This window comes from Blennius ocellaris (assembly GCF_963422515.1).
Source record: "Blennius ocellaris genome assembly, chromosome: 24".
Classification (NCBI taxonomy): Eukaryota; Metazoa; Chordata; class Actinopteri; order Blenniiformes; family Blenniidae; genus Blennius; species Blennius ocellaris.
Window position 1 is genome coordinate 1,280,224 of NC_137673.1, and position 21,017 is coordinate 1,301,240.

At 48.2% G+C, this 21,017-nt stretch overlaps 2 protein-coding genes across 2 annotated transcripts; both read right to left on the reverse strand.

Moving 5' to 3' along the window:
• Positions 1-1,521: 1,521 nt before the first annotated feature.
• On the reverse strand, positions 1,522-5,867 carry slx9 (SLX9 ribosome biogenesis factor). The gene is made up of 6 exons (XM_080519887.1): positions 5,630-5,867; positions 4,645-4,762; positions 2,896-2,964; positions 2,399-2,579; positions 2,181-2,243; positions 1,522-2,099 (listed from the first exon to the last, which is right to left on the reverse strand). The coding sequence occupies exons 1-6, from the start codon at positions 5,834-5,836 to the stop codon at positions 1,973-1,975; spliced, it is 765 nt and encodes a 254-aa protein (XP_080376013.1). The 5' UTR covers positions 5,837-5,867; the 3' UTR covers positions 1,522-1,972.
• A 726-nt stretch (positions 5,868-6,593) lies between these two features.
• Positions 6,594-16,476, reverse strand: LOC308147771 (1-phosphatidylinositol 4,5-bisphosphate phosphodiesterase delta-4-like; the record flags this gene model as incomplete). Its single annotated transcript, XM_080520104.1, has 15 exons — positions 6,594-8,461; positions 8,856-9,005; positions 9,564-9,696; positions 9,771-9,949; positions 10,205-10,321; positions 10,400-10,556; positions 12,121-12,288; positions 12,738-12,890; positions 13,534-13,678; positions 14,355-14,556; positions 15,119-15,350; positions 15,433-15,562; positions 15,870-16,098; positions 16,168-16,326; positions 16,452-16,476. The coding sequence occupies 15 exons, from the start codon at positions 16,474-16,476 to the stop codon at positions 8,352-8,354; spliced, it is 2,289 nt and encodes a 762-aa protein (XP_080376230.1). The 3' UTR covers positions 6,594-8,351.
• Positions 16,477-21,017: the final 4,541 nt, after the last annotated feature.

Genomic DNA, 21,017 nt, shown 5'->3' on the forward strand with positions numbered 1-21,017 from the left:
ATCACACTGAACACTGTGGAGCACGGTGGAGGAAGCATCACACTGAACACCGTGGAGCACGGTGGAGGAAGCATCACACTGAACACCGTGGAGCACGGTGGAGGAAGCATCACACTGAACACCGTGGAGCACGGTGGAGGAAGCATCACACTGAACACCGTGGAGCACGGTGGAGGAAGCATCACACTGAACACCGTGGAGCACGGTGGAGGAAGCATCACACTGAACACCGTGGAGCACGGTGGAGGAAGCATCACACTGAACACTGTGGAGCACGGTGGAGGAAGCATCACACTGAACACTGTGGAGCACGGTGGAGGAAGCATCACACTGAACACTGTGGAGCACGGTGGAGGAAGCATCACACTGAACACCGTGGAGCACGGTGGAGGAAGCATCACACTGAACACTGTGGAGCACGGTGGAGGAAGCATCACACTGAACACTGTGGAGCACGGTGGAGGAAGCATCACACTGAACACTGTGGAGCACGGTGGAGGAAGCATCACACTGAACACCGTGGAGCACGGTGGAGGAAGCATCACACTGAACACTGTGGAGCACGGTGGAGGAAGCATCACACTGAACACCGTGGAGCACGGTGGAGGAAGCATCACACTGAACACCGTGGAGCACGGTGGAGGAAGCATCACACTGAACACCGTGGAGCACGGTGGAGGAAGCATCACACTGAACACTGTGGAGCACGGTGGAGGAAGCATCACACTGAACACCGTGGAGCACGGTGGAGGAAGCATCACACTGAACACCGTGGAGCACGGTGGAGGAAGCATCACACTGAACACCGTGGAGCACGGTGGAGGAAGCATCACACTGAACACTGTGGAGCACGGTGGAGGAAGCATCACACTGAACACCGTGGAGCACGGTGGAGGAAGCATCACACTGAACACTGTGGAACACGGTGGAGGAAGCATCATGCTTCTCCTCTCCATCCAGTCTACCATCATTCCTACCTACTTGGTTCCTACCCATCATTTCCTACTTGGTTCCAAGCTGCTTAAATTCGACCGCCTTTCCTTACCATGTGGTTCCTTACCATGATCCCTACTTCTGTGTTCTACCCGTTTGGTTCCTGCCTGTAAAAACCTGTTGAAAACAATGAATGTGCGTCCCATTGTGACGGCCCGCCACACACAGCCCCATGAACTAAATGTGGAACGTGACAAAGCGTGTCTGTTGGAAGTCTCTGCAGAAGACGGAGAACACGGTGAGCCGAGGACCAGTCGGCGTTCCGCAGTGAGAACCGAGCTGCGTCAGGGGGAACGTCCGGCGTTCTGCAAAAAAAAACCCAACCTGCTAACAAAGAGAGCTGATGACTTTAATTTGACACTGAGCATCTCATCAATTATTCATCGGCACTAATGGCTGACGGAACACCGGCAGTATTGATCAGGTTCTCCCTCCACCGCCCAACTCTGGTTCTTCACCTCCTCTCTGGTTCCTCTGCTGAGCTTTCATGGACTCGTCGAGTGAAAGAGCCTGTAGGAAACCAGCGGGGTTCTTCACATCGTGAACTTTAATCTGAATCGGCACACGACCCGTCACACGGTACAAGTTTGATCAAACTCAAAAGAAAAAATATCCAAACCTAATTTGCCTTTAAAGGCGATAAATCAGTCCGTTTATGATTGAGAATTTGAGTCTCTAAAGAATCTAAAGTCTCTAGAATATATATAAAACATCTCCAGAGATCAGACGTTCTTCTACCGGTCGTCAGATTCAAGGCCTTGAGAGCCGATCGATTCCTCCGCAGGGAATCATTCTTCTTCGTCCACACCGAGAGACGAGAACGTTCGGTTAGTGTGGAAGCGTCCGGAGCTCCTTCTCCTCCGAGGACCGTCCCTTCACCTCCGGCAGGAAGTGGGCGGAGCAGGAAGTGGGCTCCTGGCGGGAGTTTGGCTCGTCGCGCTCGCTCGTGTTTCGCTGGGCGGCAGACTCCGACGGACCGCTAGCTGGGCCTGTGCTCTTCCTCCTGCCTCATCCTCTTCCTCAGCTGCTCGCCGATGTCCAGCAGGGGGTTGGTTGTCGTGGACAGCGTCTTCAGGGAGTCGGAGAAGAGGCTGCGCTCCGCTTCCCTGCGGGTACAGCAGAGTTGGCGTTACGCGGCGCGAGCGCTACGATGCAAGGCGCGGCGGGGAAAAAAAAAATCGGCTTACAGTAGTGTCCGTTTCTGGGCGGGCTTCATCTGGCTGAAGTCGGTGGGCGTGGCTCTCTTCACCCTGACAGGACGACAAACCAAACAGTGGAGGTGAGCGAAGGAACGTGAAGCTCGGCAAACTTGTTTCAACGCCAATTCGTAGCGTCATTTTGGGATCCGTTTTGGCATTCTGACTTCTGGGCGTCACGTTGGACCTCCTCCCTCCTCCTCACTCACGGTTTGGTTTTCCTGCTCTTGCGGCGAGCGGTGGGCCCCCCAGCGGCGGCGGCGGGGGCGATCAGCTGACAGAGCTCGGGCAGGGCGTCGGCCAGCGGCCGCATGTCACCGACCACCGGCGTGGCTCGTCTCTGAGCCTCCGCCCGCTGCCTCTCCTTGGTCTGGATGATGGTGCCGATCTCTGTAGGGGCAGAGGGTCAGACCCGCGTTTTAATTCTCGCCCGCCGTCACTTCCTGTCCCGTTCCTGGAAACCGCCGGCCTCCGTTACAGCGGCGCAGACACACGTCGGCCATTAAGCGCTAATTATACACCGCCGGCGGAGTCGAGTTTCCGCCACTTCGTCTGGATTATTGGACGCGAGACGGCGGGGCGGCGTTAGAATTACACTCAATGGGGAGGAACCGACGGCCGCGTTCTGCGCCGGAACCGTGCGGAACCTCCAGCCAGGCTGCGTCTGAATCGGGTGGAGAGAATAAGAGGAAGAACATAAACTCACTGCTGAGCCAGCGATCCCTCCTCTCCTTCATCTTCTCCTTCTTCGACTTGGTTTTCTTCTCTTCAGGGTCTGTCGACACACATTTTGTTGGGAAAACAAAATCAACAACAGTGTTCATGATTTCTGAGGCCTCGTTTACGTTCCATTTCCACGGAAACCACAGAAAGACGCTGAAAACGATCTGGTGTCGCTTGGTTTTGTAATAAAACCACACATACATGCACAGAAGAGCTTAGTTTCCCCCGCTTCCATGGAGACGGAATCAAAGAGTTTTCAAAAAGTTGCGCACCCCCTCCCCCCCCACCTGCATGGAGACAAAGTTAGAAAACATTCAAACAGCTGCACCCCCCCCCCCCCCACGTTTCCATGGAGATGGAGTGTTTTCAAAAAGTAGCATTTTCGGCCATTTCTATTAAGATGGGAGTTTGAATGTTTTCAAAAACTTGCATTCCCCCACCCCCGTTTCCATGGAAATGGAGCGTTGCATTTTTCTCCGTTTTCCTGAAGATGGAGTTCGAGTGTTTTCAAACCCACCCCCCCTCCCCCACCTCCACCCCTGTTTAAGGAGTTAAGTTACGTCTTCGCCCCGTTTCCACAGATCTGCACCGCTTTCAAAAAGTTCAGCGTTTTCGCTTGAAGTCGTTAAAAGTGTGAGCGGGGCGTAAAACCCTCCACAGTCAGACGTCGTTATCCACCGGGGCCGAGGCCACCAGGTCCATCAGGGGGAGGAACCGGGAAAAAATTTGCTTGTTTGTTGTTTTTATTAATTAAAAAAAAAAATGTCAACATTTGAAAACAGAAAATATCCTTGATGGGTTTTCGTTCGGTTTATTGATTAGAAAGGAGATGGAATGTGTCAGAGGGTGCAGGAAGGTGAGGAGGATGTAATCGCAGCTATCTGCCGCCCGTCTCGCACTGGAAAGACGACGCCCCACACACACACACACACACACACACACACACACACACACACACACACACACACACACACACACACACACACACACACACACACACACACACACACACAGAAACCTGAGCCCCCCCTGCAGACCTCAGCACATCACTGGTTGTTCTCTGCGCGGTGGAAGATAGAAATCAGCCTGTCTGAACATTGCAGATAAGATTTGAACACCAGTCAACACGTTAACCGTCCACTCCGCTGCTCCACCGCGCCGCCAAACCACACCCACGGCGCCCCCCCCCCCCCCCCACAGAGGAACTCTTACTGACGGGGGTTCTGCAACCTTCGTAAACCAAAGGAGACGTCGTCGTCATTTGACGCCAGAGATTTGAGTTCCACAGGTCGTCGTCACTCTTAAAATTAAATCGACACAAATGTTAACGCGAGATTAAAATTAAAAAAAAGAAAAAAGAATGAAAATGCTCTGACCTTGTGTAGAGTGGAAGTGTCGTGTCACACCGACAAAGCTGTATGCGCCACCAAGTGGTCGTATCAGGAAGTACACCACCCTTCAATGCAGGGTTGAACTATTGAGGCAACTTTTTGAAAATGCGCCGTCTCTGTGGAAACGAGGAAAACGGCTTTCCTTGAACCCACTGGTCATGAGCAATCGGGGGGTGTAGTAATTAGTTCAACGCCATCTTTAACTTTTTTGTTGTGGTCCGTTTTCACTTGGAACGTAGTCACAGAAATGCAAAAGTTGACACTCCCAAAACAAAGCTTCCCTTCCGTTTAGGCAAAACGCAGCGCGATAAATAATTTGAAGGGTTTCCAGGACTCCCTACCTTTCTTCACGGCAGGTTGAACATCTGGAGCGTCAAACTTCAGGGTTTGGACCAGAGCTTCTGGAGTGATCCTGGTTCCTGCAAAGATCCCCGAGGGCAAGGAGATTCCCGTCAGGGCCTGTGGAAATAATAAGCAAAAATTACAATTATATCTTTCTTTAACTTTCCACTACTACGACCGTTTAATTAGGGCTGGGCAATATATCGAATATACTCAATGTATGACGGACGGTTCTCTGTGAGATATAGAAAACTACTATGTTGTGGATATTCCAGTGTCACTATCTTTTAGCAGCGTCATACTAGTGTGATTGCATGCATCAAAAGTGTTGATTTCTGGCTAAAGCAAAATACCAACATATATAATTTGCGCATTGTGATATGGCATAAGAATATTGAAATATTGATAAAAGGGCACATGGCCCCGCCGTACTCTGAAGGTACAAAATTAAATCTGGATATTGAAAACGCGTGTCGTTTGTGAGAAACCAAACCAGGTGAAAATGTGCTGGAGACACACTGAGTTCTGGTTATTTAGATCGTGGAAATATTGTCAATAGAAATTAATGGAGGGGAGGATCCTCATCCAAGATGGCTGCCACAATGCTACATGAGCTACTGCAGTTAATAGTGTATAATGAATGAGCTTATGTCTTTGTACATATATGTCTGTGTCTATGTCCCACACACACACACACACACACACACACACACACACACACACACTCACACACACTGAATGACTACAGAATCTCTACACAGTATCCTTGTATGTTTAATTTCTTTCAATGTGTCCATGTTTGGGTTGCTTCTCACGAGACAGTCAGCACTGGACAGTCACCAGAGGAAGTCGGTCACGCATTAACAGGGGAACAACTTAATTCGAAACACCGCAGCTTTTTAAGATCCATCGCGTTTGGGCGAGTTAGTGGACGTCAACGAGATGCCAATGACTATTTTGGACTAGTTTGGAGAAATCGCTGACCTGCGGAGCTCCGTCCAGAGCCTGGCTCGTATCTCCGGTGCCTCCGGGAGCCCCTCCGCCGCTTCCCGGAGCCCCTCCGCCGCCGCTCGGAGCTCCAGCGGACAATCCCGGAGGCTTCGCGCCGCTCCCAGAGAGGCCGTCCGGGCTGAGCAGCTTCACCGCGTCCTGGTGGAGCTTCTGCCGGACGCGTTTAATCTTCCCCACCATGTTGACGTGGTTCAATCACAGTCGCACTGCACGTGTGTATCGGAGAAGAGAGAAAGCACCAGGAGCCGAGAAACTTCCGGTTGTAAGCGGGACACTTCCGGTTGTGAGTGCCACACTTCCGGTTAGCTGCCAAGCAGCGAAACACACAAGAATCAAATTGCACGGATCACCAGCCACAATATTTCTAAACTGTTGCTATTTTAATGTAAATGCTCCATTCCGGAATTATTTAATTTAACTTTATTTAATTTTATTATTGTTTGTGTACCTTTGACGCCCCCTAGCGTTTGGTTTGTATATCGTTCTCTACAGGAGTTTGTATTTTGTATTCAATAAAAAAAACCACCAAAAAAAAAAACCTACACAACAACAACACAATGTTGGTATAGTTCACGAGACAGGTCTTGGTCTTTTGGCTCAGTGAAAACGGGGAAATGCAACTTTTTAAAAACACTCGGGGGGGGGGGGGGGGGGGGGGGGGGGGGGGGAATATAACTTTTAAAAGTCGTCCAACTCTGTTTCCATGAAAATGCAGGAAAGCGCAACTTTTTTAAGATGCTACGACTCCATCTTCATGAAAACAATCAACTTTTTTTTTTATTTAAGAAGTCATACAAATTCTTATAGAATCAACCAAAAAGCATTAACACCAAAAATACTCATCAAGTATTATTTTAGTGATTTATACCGAAAGGTGAAAAAAAACAACCCACAGAGCTAAAAAGGAAGTGAAGCCGAGGTCTTTATTTGGGTTGGATGTGGCAAATGGATATAAGCTCAAATCTATTATAAAACAAAGAGCCGTATGAAGACAACAACGTGCCAGACTGTACAGCACACATCAGTGCGGATACAAAAATATAGCGTATCAAAACACATTGACACAGATGGGTAATAGAATCTGTACAGATCACAGAAATCCACCAAACATAAGCAAAAACTACACAGCGACAAAGAGGAGATTCAGAAACAGGTCAAGTCTGATGACGTTTTTTCACATTTCTCTACAGAAAACATTTGAAAGGGAGGAACTTTAAAGCTTTTTCAGGCCCCGTGTACAATGTTTTTAAATGAAATGGGGAACTTTTATAGCGTTCAGAGTCACTGTAGGCGCAACCTTTTTGGAAAAATGCTACGACTCAGTCTTCGTGGGAAACAAAGCTTTTTGAAAAAGCTTGAAAATGCAACTTTTCTGAAATGCTGCTGTAGTAAATAGTTGTTCTGCACATGCTCAGTAGATGGACGATAACAAGTAAACGAGGCCTGAGCTGAAGACAGCCTGGAAGAAACAGCTGGATTACACATCTGCTGAGATCAGACGACAGCAGTCTCTAAAACTCAGGATTATTGTAGATCGGAAGATTTTAACCAACAAATCAATCGATTAATAAGATAACACTGTTTATAAGTTTTACATATTTACCAAAACTGTTACATTTATGAGCCATTTTAGCTTTTCTGACTCTTTTATTTATTTTTATTTAAGAGTAACTTAAAAAGTTTGAGATAGGAGTGACAATATAAACACATAAAATGATTATGAACATAGAATTCAGTGAAAGCAACATGGAACCATGACAGTAGACCGTAGAACCAGAACCTCTTCACTTCCTCTTCCTCTTGATTCTGATTTTATTCTTGGAGTCCTGAAAGTTGTCTGATTTCTGAACGTTAAGAATTCCCAATTTTTTCAAGACTTTTTTCCACGAACAGTTGTAATTTCGAACTCAGGAGTCTGACGTTTTTACCCCTGAATTCTGATTTTTTTATTTTCCCAGAAATTCTGACTTCCTCCCGGAATTCTGACTTTGTTATGGAATTCCAACTTTCTCCGGGAATGTTCTGACTTCCTCCTGGAATTCTGATTTTGTTATAGAATTCTGACTTTCTCCTGGCATTTTCCAACCTTTTCCTGGAATTCTGACATCCTCTTGAAATCCTTACTTTCTTCTGGAATTCTGACTTCATCCTGGATTTCTGACTTCACCCTGGAATTCTGACCTTCTCCTGCAATAATGACTTTTTCCTGAAACTCTGACTTTCTCCTGGAATTATGACTTTCTCCTGGAATTCCAACTTTGTTGTGGAATTCCAACTTTTTTGCTGGAATTTTCCCGACTTTTTCCTGGGCTTCCAACATCCGCCTGAAATCCTGACTTCCTCTTGGCAGTCTGACTTCATCCTGGATTTCTGATTTTAATCTGGACTTCTGAATCTCTCCTGGAATTCTGACTCATGTTAGTTTCATTTGGTCCTCTGCTCCTGGTTCTCTGCTGGATTCCCGAAGGAGGAAAATCTGTGGTTGTTCAGGTTCCGTGGGAACGTTCGGAGGCGAATTCCGACACGAGGAGCGGCTTGCTGAGGAAATACTGACAGACGCATGCGGGGAAACATCTGGTGGCACGTTCTCCTCGTTCCCGCTCGGGAAACACGAGGAGCCACTTAACATTTGGCCGAGTACGAATTCACATGGAATACGGAACATGAAACACTCCGTGAGGGACTGGGAGCGTTCTTAAGGATGTTCTGGAAGTTTCTCCAGCTCGGTTATCCTGATGTGAACAAACAGAGAAGAAGGATGAATGCTGGTTCCGTCTCTGGACAGCAGGTGGATGTGACGATAACCTGAGAAGAAAAGAAACCAGCGGGATCAGCGACTTCTCACCAACTTAGAGACGGAATGAAGGCAACGTTTCCATGGCAACCATTTCGAGTGAAGCGCGCAAGACCTTCAAAGTGTTTGGGTTGAGCGTTTCTGTTCGCACGACACACGGTGCTCCCTGGCCACCTTTCGAAAATGCTAAAAGGGCAACTTTTTGAAAATGCTCCAGCCCCGTCTCCGTGGAAACGGGAGACATTCGAACTTTTCAAAAATGCACACTTGCTATGAAAACAGGGGGGAAAAACAGAAACTTCCCCAAAACACTCAACACAACTTTTTAGAAAAAATGCCCCATCTCTGTACAAACAGGAGGTAAACGCAACTTTTTGAAAACGCTTCCACTCTATCCGGCCTCACCTTGCTGCACGCAGCTCAGGGGAAGCGTGAACTGCCCCACAAAGTCGTTCTTGGAGGTCTTGTCGTAATCCTCCACCACGAAGCGCACCATGGCGAGCTCGGGAGTGTGGACGGTGAAGCGCAGCGTGTCGTACCACACCGGGTTGAACCCTGTGCACAGAGGAGGAGCCCTCAGCCTGGAGAACGTCTGAAGAGGATCACAGTGGATCTGAAGGGGTCTGAGATGATCTGAGGTGGATCTGAGGAGAACCCAAGTGGATCTGGATGGATCTGAGGTGGATCTGAAGAGGATCTAAGTGGATCTGAGGTGGATCTCAGTGGATCTGAAGAGGATCTGGATGGATCTAAGTGGATATAAAGAATCTGGTGGATCGCAATGGATCTGAAGATGATCCGGGTGGATCTAAGTGGGTCTGAAGAGGATCTGGTGGATCTTAATGGATCTGAGGTGGATCTTAAAAAGATCTTAGTGGATCTGAAAAGAATCTGAGTTGGACCTGAAGAGGATCTCAGTGGATCTGAGCTGGATCTTAAAAAGATCTTAGTGGATCTGAGGTGGGTCTGAAAAGAATCTGAAGTGGATCTCAGTGGATCTTAGTGGATCTGAGGTGGATCTGAAAAGGGTCTGGGTGGATCTTAGTGGATCTGAGGTGGATCTGAAAAGGATCTTAGTGGATCTGAGTAAATCTGGGTGAACATGAAGCGTACCGTTGTTCTCAATGTATCTGGTCTCCTGCTTGGCCTGGTCCAGAGGAACCCCATGGATCTCCACCCTGACCTGAGGGTCCACGATGGAGTCCTCCTTGATGTTGACTTTGGGCAGCTGCTGGCCGCTGATCACCTTCACCACAGACACCCAGTATGAGCGAGCTCACTGATGGACGGACACGTGCGGCGCCCCCTGCCGGCGAGTACCTGTACGGTGAGCACGACGGGCCGGTGGCCGTCCCGCCGCTGCGGCGTCTCGGGGTCGAACCTCTTCTCCGAGTCCGTCATGAAGCCCGGCTTCAGCACGTAGCCACAGCAGCCGTTCTGCCGGAAGAGGCCGTCGTTCAGGTCCATGCCCTCCCCCGCCGTCTGGAAGTTCAGAGCCACTGGACAGAAAACACATTCTTATTATCGTTTCGCTGAAATATTCTATTATTGTTTTCTATGTTTACGCGGAGGCAGAAGCCAGGCGTTCTCTCATGTCTCCATGGAGATGGATTGTTTCCAAAAAGTCACGTTTTCACCTCATTTCCTTGGAGACGGAGCTTTTTTTTTTTTTGGGTGAAAACGAAAATCCAAAAGGCGACAAAAACTTTACGGTTTCTGCTCAACAGCGCCATGTGAGCGAGCGACGCCCTCACCGATTTGGCAGCCGGCGTTCCACATCTCCTGCGGGTTGAAGTTGGAGGAGTCTGTCCGGAAGCCCGTGGGGTAAACTCTGGTGAGCTGCCTGGAGTTGTGATGGAGGAAGTCCGCTCCTGCGCGGAAGGAGGAGACGGTGAAGGCACCGCATCCGAGAAGACGGTGGCGTGGGGGGGGGGGACGCTCGGACTCACCGGCCTCTCGCAGGTGCTTGCGAGCTTTGTTCTCGGTGAAGGACGCCACCTCGTAGAACTTGGAGTGGATGCGGGCGTGCTTGAAGCTGCTGAAGTGGACGCTTTTGCAGTAAACCACGCAGGCCGACAGCTCCTTGGACAGACGCTGCTTCGACTTCTGCGAGGAGGGAGAAGGAGGAATAATCCCGACCACCTCGGGACACTGGTTTGAGTAAAAGTGCTTTTGGCGCCTGTTCACGTTTGCCTTTTAGGGCTCGCCGCTTGTGATCGGCTCACACGAAACGCACGATAACGCCAGATGGAAAGGAAATAGTTCACACCTGACAACACCAACTGCAACCCGTGCTACATGCTACATGCTAAAGAGTTTTGGGGCTCACACACCAGCGATGCTACATGCTAAAGAGTTTCAGGTCTCACGCACCAGTGTTGCGACATGCTACATGCTAAAGCGTTTCAGGTCTCACACACCAGTGATGCTACGTGCTAATCATGACTAAAGTGTGACTTATACACTCATTAACAGCGAGCTCAGTCCCTCGTCCAAGAGTACAATACAACAATACAATCTACTCTCCACTCTGTATTCTGTGAACTGTAAGTAGCGTTGACGCAGAGATCCTGCGGCGATGGTTTGTGACAACACATAACCTTTGCTTTTTGTTTGTGTATTAGGTATGAATGACACTTTATAGCATTTAGCAAGTACTCGTATTGGTACTCTGTATCAACAAGTAGCTTAAGGTTAGTACTCATACTTCTACTCGTCTTTTAAAAAAAGTGGCGCCGGTGCATCCCAGGTGCAGATGATATAAATACCGTAGCGTTGTATTTCCCCTCCATATATCAGCTGTGGAGCCGCCTGCAGACGGAGGCAGACCTCAGGTGTAAGTGATCCGGCAGGTCGGAGCAGGAACGTTGCCACGGTGGCTCCCGTCGGGGCTCCAGCCAAAGCCGTGACGGGCTGCGGAGCCCCAGCGGGTCTCACATGGCCATCAATAAACATGAGCTGCCACATGGTGAACGCGCCGCCCCGGAGAGGAGATATGGGACCGTTTTTTTTTCTCATGAAAATGCCGCCGGTCGACGGTGTGTCGGTGTCCCCGAACGCCTCGGTCCGTCAGCGGTGTAAACAGATCACTGGATCTAACACCCAGTGTCGGCCTCCCGCCCTTCAATCTGCTCCATTTTGCATGAGCTTTCACAGAAAGTTTCCGCAATCGGTTGAACGGAGCCGCCGTCTGAAAACGCAGACTTCAGGTCGTGGAGGTGAAACGCTTCTCGGCCTCGGGCTTACGCCACAAATGCGTTTCCATTTAAGAAAACTTTTGCGTTTACGCAGCAATGTACTGAAAATGACGTCTGCTTACAGTCCAAGAAGAATATGGACTGGTCATCTTGACTTTCCGCCCGTCTACACCGCAATGCAGTTGGAGAACTTTCACAAAGTTCCACCTTGGAAACCATTTTCCCAAAAAGTAGCATTTTCAGTGGCGCTCTGCAACCGGACGCCCATCCTGATGCGTTTTGAAAGCAGTTTAGCAGGAATTAGACTGGGTCAGACGTCAGGACGTCGCAGACTGCAATCAGAGTAATGACTGATTGGACTCAATCAGACGGAGTGTATTTATTTTTGGGTTAATCCCCCCCGCGTCTCGTCCACACGTTCTAATCCACTTCCTGACCGGCCTGAGCCGATCCCCCTCTGGCGACGCACCCACCTTCAGCCGGCGGCGGACGCTCTCCCGGTGCAGGTTGTCTTCGTCCATGTCGGCCCCCTCGTCATCGTCGCTCATCTCCCCGCTGAGCGCCTCCTCCACCGCCCCGTTCAGACCCTCCTCCAGACCGCCCATCTTCTTGGCCTTCACCAGGATCTTACCCTTCAGCTCCTGCAGATCGTTGGGTCGCAAGTGAAAACACGCGGATTTAGCATTTTGATGTTTCCCTCATTTTGGCTTCAGAGAAGTTTTGAAAACAATGTCTGTTTCCATGTAAACGTCAGAACCACTGAAGACGAAGTAGTTAGCATGGTCGCTTCGGTTGTTCTTGTAATGAAACCACACACATGAGTAGAGAGAGAAATACGCACTAAAACTTAACAATGGGATTACGCAGTTTTCGAAAAGTAGTCAGAGTCACAGTATCTTCAGTAAGTTGCATTTTCAGCAACGAACACCCATAACCTTTGTTTTCACTTAAGAACGTCGTGTAAACGGGGCCTTAACAAACATCTGGAGACATAAAACATCTCGAAAACAGCATTCTGCTCCAATTACAAGACGCTTTGTGGAAATGTGGTAAGTTGCCGGACGTGGCACCGCGCGGCTCCTCGGCTGACCTCAGGTGAAGGCAGTCTGACGGGGGCTTTGCCCTCCAGCGTGCTCTTCAGCAGCTTGTCTCCCAGGATGAGGTTCAGGTGCTGGGCCATGACTCTCTGCTGCTCCACGTTGCAGTGGTTCTCGATGGACAGGATCACCGGGTACTCGGAAACCTGCGGGCGGGGCAGAGACAGTCTGTAACCGGATACCAGGGAGCATTATCGGAGGAAACTAATACACCTTGTGGACGGCACCTGGCCCAACGGGCAGGACGTGGGCGCGGCGTGGTGCATCGCGAACTGAAAGAGACTATAGAGGTCTGCACGGTGTACTGAAGGACCAGGGACTCACAGAGACCTACAGCTCTGTCCCCGCATTTGAGACAAAACATAATCTTTTTGTCTGAAACGGTCGATGGAAGACTGAAGCACTGCATGAAGGAAGAAATAAGCACCAATACCGTTGTAGCTTTCAAAATATCCGCCTCCATATGGCCACTGCGACAACACATCATCAGCAGGGTAAAACTATCCTGTCTGACGACGGCGTCACGCAGCTCACGTTCCCTATTAGGAGGTGAACAATCCAACGCTTGGTGGATTCTGCTTCACAATAACATGTAGCCGCGAAGCCGGCGTGGCGCTAAAGCTTCAATCTGAGGCCCCGTTCATAGTACGTTTTTAAGTGAAATACGAAAACTCCTATCACTGTTGTCGTGTAAACAGACCCCCGAAATGCTGCGTACTTTGTACATTTTCACTAGAGTTCTCCTCTTGACAGCTTAAGACCTCTTCGGTCCCCGGACTCTTGGGCTACCTTGAAGGCGTAGTTTCCCACGGCGCTGACTACGTCCTTGAAGAGGATCTTGGAGGTGAAGGTGTGTCCGTGGTAGACGATGGGTTCGCCGTTGGCGCCGTCCCAGCAGTCCACCTCCACACAGCGGCAGCCCCGAGTCAGCGCTCTGAACCGGAGATCATCTGTTAATGCTCGCCGATTAATCACCTCAACACTTCCTCCGGGTCTTTACTGGTGACAGGTGTTGGATTAACGTGACGAGGGGTCACCCAGGATCATTCCAGGTCGGGAAACCTCTGCCAGCTTTGCCGTTTAACACTCTCAATATTCAGAACCTTCATATTAGTTCAACACAAAAACCAGAGTCATGGAATTTTAAAATGACCACTTAGAATGATACCTGTTAGCTCGAGTTTCTCTCAGCCGTTTTAGCTATTTTAGTGAATTTTGTAGCCGTTTTGAGGAAATGCAACTAGATTAAACCATAGATATAAAACACTAGATGCCTCACGGCACCGCCTGTGACATGCCTACAGCGCCGCCATCTTGGGGAGGTCTCCCACTCATGCTAAACAAATAGAATTTTAAGCAAGTTCTATCCATTCTAGCCATTTTTAGCAAGTTCACTTGTTTTAGAGCAATTCTTAACCATTTTTGGCTAATTTTCTTGCTTTTTTTAAAGCCAAATTTTAGCCATTCCTATCTATTTTAGCGGTTCCGGCAATTTTTAAGCTAATGTTAGCTGTTTGGGCCATTTATTTATTGCAATTCTAGCTACTTGCACCATGTAGCGACTGCACCCGGTGGTTCCGGCCCAGTGAAGGTGGTTGAGAAAGGTCTACCTGATGTAGCCCTCCACGCTGCTCTGCCCTCTCAGCTGGTCCTCCATCAGGTAGGTGTTGTGGGACGAGGAGATGAAGTAGTGGCACAGCGGCTGGCTCATGTCCTGGAAGACGGGCCTCCTCTGGGGGTTGAAGATAGAGCCCTCAGCCGAGCCCAGGTACATCAGGAAGCCGTCGAATGTCATGGCGTCCAGCAGCTTGGCTGGAGGGAGACAGAAGAGACTCGCAATGCAGCAATACCACTTCCTTAAGTTTGAGTAATAACCTCCAGGTACTTGCTGATACCGAGTACCAACATGAATGCTAACCTTTAGCTACTTCTCGATTCCTTGTACAGATATGAATACTAACATTTAGCTACTTGCTGATTCTTGGAACCAATATGAATATTAAGCTCTTGCTACTTTCCCATACTGAGTACAGATATGACACGTACTTAATAACTTAATACTTAATAAATGCCAGAAAGCCTCATTTATACTATATACGCAAATGATGTGCAATGCCGTGAGCAACCTCTGCACATCCGTTCATGTTTCCCCAGTTTCTTTTTCGTGGATGGCTGGTGCACGCTGATGAGGTTTAATTCTTGCTCAATCCCCTCTCCTCACATAGACGGTAGCCTGTGATTTGGAAATCTGCGCAAAACATACCTACGAGTGACATAATACCCACCGGATCGTATTGGGAATTGGGAACCGAAGACACCAGGTTCGGTATACGCGCAACCCTGGAAGATCGCATCCAGACGACGTTCTCCTCACCCGTGTCGGAAGGTTCGTATCTCCGGATGAGCTGCTCGGCTCTCTGCTGGACGTCGCCGCCCTCCAGCTGCTCCTCCCGTAGGAAGTCCTCCAGGTCGCTCTGCGACAGCTTCTGGCCGTCCGACGAGAACTCCTGGAAGACTCGCAGCACGTCCTCCCGCTGGGTCAGCATCTTGTAGAAGAGCACGAACTCGTCGTCCTCCAGCGTTCCCGACTGGGACTTGTCGGCCATCTGCAGAAGGAGAAGGTCGTCATGTTCAGGGCGGCGCTAATCTGGCGCCGCCGGCCACCGCGACCGTGCGCCACAGCCTGACCGTGAAGAGACGGTGGGCGTGGTGCTCGTTCATGTCCACGTTCATCATCTTCAGGAGGTCTCGCACTTCCTTGAAGTTCATCCTGCCGTCGTTGTTCTTATCGGCCTTCTTGAACCAGTCTCCGATCCACCTGGTTCCACGTTTAGGAATGAAGACGAAGGAGAACAGACTGCGGCTCCACAGCCCGTAGATATGACACGAAAATCAACATTTGATCTTGTTTTAATTAGCTTGTTCTCTTGTGTCCTCCCATTGTTAATATTTATGGAGTATTGTTCTCTACGTGTGTGGTTTCGTTACAAAAACAATCTAACATCCTTTTTCAAAAACGTACAATGTTATACGATAAATAATTTCCCAAAACGAAAACGCAAAAGTGATGCGTCTTCACTGAAAACGTTGTCGCGGTAACGGGGCCTATGATCACAGGAGGATACTGGTCCAGTTTCTCCCTCTCCCCCATGTTCTCCAGGTTCTCCATCAGCTTCTTCATGCCGTGGATCCAGGACCGGGCCTCCTCCTCAGACTCGGCCACCAGGTCCAGGTTGGCCCGCCGTCCTCTGAAGACCAGCGTGAAGCAGCGCTCGGCCGGGAACTCGTCGGCGATGCTGAGGAGGACCTCGCTCTGGTGACCTTCTCTGATGGCCTCCACGTCGCTCACGGAAACTGCACAGACACGGAGAACGTGTGAGGAGGGGGCAGTTTTGGGTTTCTGGCCGGTGGGGTTCCGCTTACAGGTGGAGTGGGCGTTGCCGGCTTTCTTGGACTTGTACCAGATCGTCATGAAGTCGTCCTGCAGCTTGAAATATCGCTGCTTCTTCCAGGTCCGAGACTTGATCTTCCTCATCACGGTTCCCACCAGCATGGACTGGAGGTTATCGTCCCCCTCGATCCCTGCACAGAACCAGAGAACCATATGGAGAACCACAGGGAGATTATGGCACAAACATAAAATCTGTAAAGATGAATCCCCTGGGTCATGACGTGAGGTGGGAACAAGACGTTTGGAGGAAACTTACGGACGCCACTTCCTGTGAAAGCCATCGTTCTTGTCACACGGAAATCTGGAAAACCAGCAGGCCAGAGAAAGTCGATGAAGTTTTTACGTCTTTAAACCAAATCAAAATAATCTGCACCATAAAAATTGTAATAGTTCATTGAAAATAAAAAATTGGCACAAACGAACATTTAGTTTGGAGTAAAAGTTACGAAAACACTTAGATTTTTTTCTTGTAATTTGATTGTCGATCTGCCATCTTTGTTCCTCACATTGGCAGAAATTGAGATACTTCAGCTATTTCTACACACTGCCCTTAGACCTGGTCTGTGGCTCCAAAGACTCAGTTCATGACTGTAATGACTCAGTCCATGGCTCTAAAGACTCAGTCCATGTCTTGAAAGATTCAGTCTGAGGCTTTAAAGAATCAGTCAAAGGCTCTAAAGAATCAGTCAATAGTTCTAAAGAGTTGGTCCGTGTCTTGAAAGATTCAGTCTGTGGCTCTAAAGACTCAGTCAATGTCTTTAAAGTCTTAGTCAATGTCTCTAAAGACTCGGTCTTTGGCTCTAAAGACACAGTGTGAGGCTCTAAAGACTCAGTTAATAGTTCTAAAGACTTGGTCCATGTCTTGAAAGACTCAGTCTGTGGCTCTAAAGACTCAGCCAATGTCTTTAAAGTTTTAGTCAATGGCTCTAAAGACTCAGTGTGAGGCTCTAAAGCAGGGGTCTCAAACTCCAGTTCTCGAGGGCCGCAGCCCTGCACGATTTGCATGTCTCCCTGCTTCCACACAGCTGATTGCAATGAGCAGCTCGTTATCTGGCTTTGTGCTGAACTTGGTGATGAACCATCAGGACATTCAGGGGAGGGAGACGTGGAAAACGTCCAGGGCTGCGGCCCTCGGGGATCTGAGTTTGAGACCCCTGCTCTAAAGACTCGGTCTTTGGCTCTGAAGACTCAGTTAATAGTTCTAAAGACTCGGTCCATGTCTTGAATGATTCAGTCTATGGCTCTAAAGACTCAGTCAATGTCTTTAAAGTCTTAGTCAATGATTCCAAAGACTCAGTCCATAGCCTGAAAGACTCAGTCAATGACTCTAAAGACTCAGTCACTGACTCTAAAGACTCAGTCCATAGCTTGAAAGACTCAGTCGATGTGCTTCCACCCAAAATGTGGCTGTGAAAACACAAAAGCTTCCCGAAATGAAAACGCAACAACGGTGTGTTTTCACTTGAAGCGTTGTCATGGGAACGCCGCTATCCTTCCACGGTCTCCGATGATTGTCTGTGTGGACAAAATTAAGACGCGTCTCATGACGTATTCTAACTTTTTTAGAACGGCGGGCTCTCCTCCTGTGTTCCGGCTGATCTCAGGCTGAATAGCTGCTCTCTCTTGTTTTCACTGCGTTTTGTCCAGCCGGCACATTTTGTCCCGTCCCGGTTGATCCTTCTAATCCAGCATTGTCAGAAACAGCGCTGCTAACTCATCAGCATTAAGATTTACCGCTTTTATTTACAGAAACACCTCAACAGAGAGAGAGAGAGAGAGAGAGAGAGAGAGAGAGAGAGAGAGAGAGAGAGAGAGAGAACATGAACTAACTAAAATAGTTATATTAGATTCCATTTACGCGACAATGTTTCAAGCAAAAACACATTGTGTTTATGTGATTGTTTCACAAAAGTTGCATTTCCTCCATTTCACACAGAGACGGAGCGTTTTCAAAAAGTCATTATTTTTATCAATTCCCACAGAGATAGTCGGAGTGTTTTGAAAAAGTTGCATTTTCCAACCAAGAAAGATTCTCCTCGACAAGAAGCATGAAATAAAGCCAAAGGATAAAAAAGGTGAAAAAAATTGTACCTGTGATGAATGAATACAACCTCAATTTTTGTTTGTATAGCAATTTCTTTTTCAAACACCTTATTTTCTTAATTTCAGAGAATTTACAGGCTTTGTGGCTCCATTTAATGGAAAATCTGGAAAACTGCTCTTTTGGTCACAAAGGTTACAGATCCCTGATATACAATGATGATCGTATGAGGTCCATATTCTAAAGACAACCAGTCAAAAATGGAGATAATTGGGAGGAATTAAAAAAAAAAGAAGATCATCTTTAAGAGTGAATCTGAAGACCTGAGAAAGATTACCGGGAGTTAAACCTGCAATAGAAAAGCAGGGGCTCATCAGAGGAACCAGGAGAAGCTGGAAGAATGGAACGACATGGAGAACCTGATGAGAAACATCTGAGAGAGAGAGAGAGAGAAGAAGAAGAAGAGGAGGAGGAGGATGAGAGAAGGAGTGAAGATCTGACCTGCTGCAGGATCATCGCCGCGTCTCACTGCCTCCTGCAGAGTGTCTGGACGCACTGAGTATTGGAACCCCGGTCTGAACCCTCTGCCTCACTGAGAGAGAGGGAGAGAGAGGGAGAGAGAGAGAGAGGGAGGTCTGAACCCTCTGCCTCACTGAGAGAGAGGGAGAGAGAGAGGGAGGTCTGAACCCTCTGCCTCACTGAGAGAGAGAGAGAGAGAGAGAGAGAGAGAGAGAGAGAGAGAGAGAGAGAGAGAGAGAGAGAGAGAGAGAGAGAGAGAGAGAGAGAGTGCGACTTTGCCCCTGAGCAGGGAGATGGAGTGTTTTCAAAAAGTTGTGTTTTTCCATTGTCATGTGAATGGACCCCAAACAAACTTTCGCGTTTTCACTTGAAATGGTTGCCGTGGAAACGGGGCCTCGAGCCCATTAATACAGCAGGTTCCAGACCGATGAGGGACAATATAAAATGCGTTCCCCACGTGATGGGGGTCTGTGTGTGTGTGTGTGAGAGAAAGAGAGAGACCATATGACCCAGAGATCTTCCTCCTCCTCCTCCTCCTCCTCCTCCTCCTCCTCCTCCTCCTCCTCCTCCTCCTCCTCCTCCTCCTCTTCACCTTCACTCCGTCACCGAGGCCGTTTCAACCTGAGAGCTCGCACACGTTCAGGAGTGTTGAGCTCCGCCTGCTCAGGTTCACATCAATAATCCAGGGTGGCGGCTCGCTTTCAGATTAGATTACACTGCCAGCCAGACTGACTGTGACCTCGGGCCAGGACTACATTACCCAGCAGCCACTGCGGCTGTCGCCAAAACACAACCATCCAGGATTATGCTCTCGTCTCTTGAAAATCCACAAAAAAACATTCGTAGCTCGCTTGCTTGTCCACGTAGCAACACAACAAATACCTCATTTAATCTTCAAGTTTGTTTTACATGGGGAAAAAATGAGATTAACTCATAAAAATCCACATTAATGACTAAGACATGAATACAAAGTGCTCATTTATAGATTTTCAATAAAGCATTAACCCTTATTGTCTTTCCATTTAGCCTTCATTCACCGGTAATTCATTCAGGAGTGATGTATTTTTTGAGTGTGTGTGATATTTTTCTTCTCCTCCTGAGACTGATACTGTATGAATGAGGTAGTGGTGCAGAGTCCCGGAGGACCTCCCTCCTCTTTTCCAGCAGAAACGTGATCTCAGGAGGGTTTGGGACAGCTGCACTTCGTCTGTCCTCCTGTGAGGACAAGACATGGACGTGAGAGCTTCTGTTGCTGCGTCCTCGCACAGCAGGAACAAGACCTACGTCTACCTGTGGACGTCCCAGCAGTTCCAGGTACACTCTGAACTTCACAGGGCATTGGAGCAGAGGCTGGAACTAAACGTGTGTGTGTGTGTGTGTGTGTGTGTGTGTGTGTGTGTGTGTGTGTGTGTGTGTGTGTGTGTGTGTGTGTGTGTGTGTGTGTGTGTGTGTGTGTGTGTGTGTGTGTGTGTGTGTGCAGCAGGAGCAGGTGGAGTGGGACGACCTGAACAAACTCCTACAGCAGCGAGGCTTCAAGTCCGTCAACTTCACCGACCCGGTCGAGAATAAAAATCTCCCAGGTAGGAAAGAATCCACGCGTCGTTTTCGCGGTTTGTTTTTTTTGTTTTGTTTGTTTGTTTGTTTCTTCAAACAGTTGTGCGTTCCCCTGTTTCCAAGGAAATGAGGTTGAAGCGTTTTCTAAAGAAAATGTTGGTTTTTCTCCAGCTTCAAAAGTTGTGTTTTCCTCCATTTCAATGGAGACAGGAGCATTTTCAAAAAGTTGCTTTTTCAGTTAACAGTGTCGCGTAATAATCCGAATAAAAAATAAATAAAAAAACATTTTCCAGAAGAAAATGCAAATGTGAAAGCTGAAGATTAATTAAAGCTGATCTCCTTAGAACATTAATAACATATAAAATTCCCCATTAATTTTAACATGAATAATATAGAAACGATCCCAGTTGAAATGAGGACAGACTGGATGTGAATCACCAGTTGTTTTTCAATGCAGAAAGTGACATTAAACTGAAAAAAACCAACAATAAAACATTCAAAAGTCTGACCAAATGATGCACGCATCATTAGAAAACAGCTGCGTCCAAATATATATTTGAAATAAGTTGTCTCTTTCCTTCTTACTAGATATATTTATGTGGCTACACATTGGACAAAAAGAGCATAAAGAAATATTGTATTCCCATTTTAACTTCAGAAGTATGGCTTTAGCTCTGTTCAGTGGCAGTGTTAGCAGATGGTCTAAAA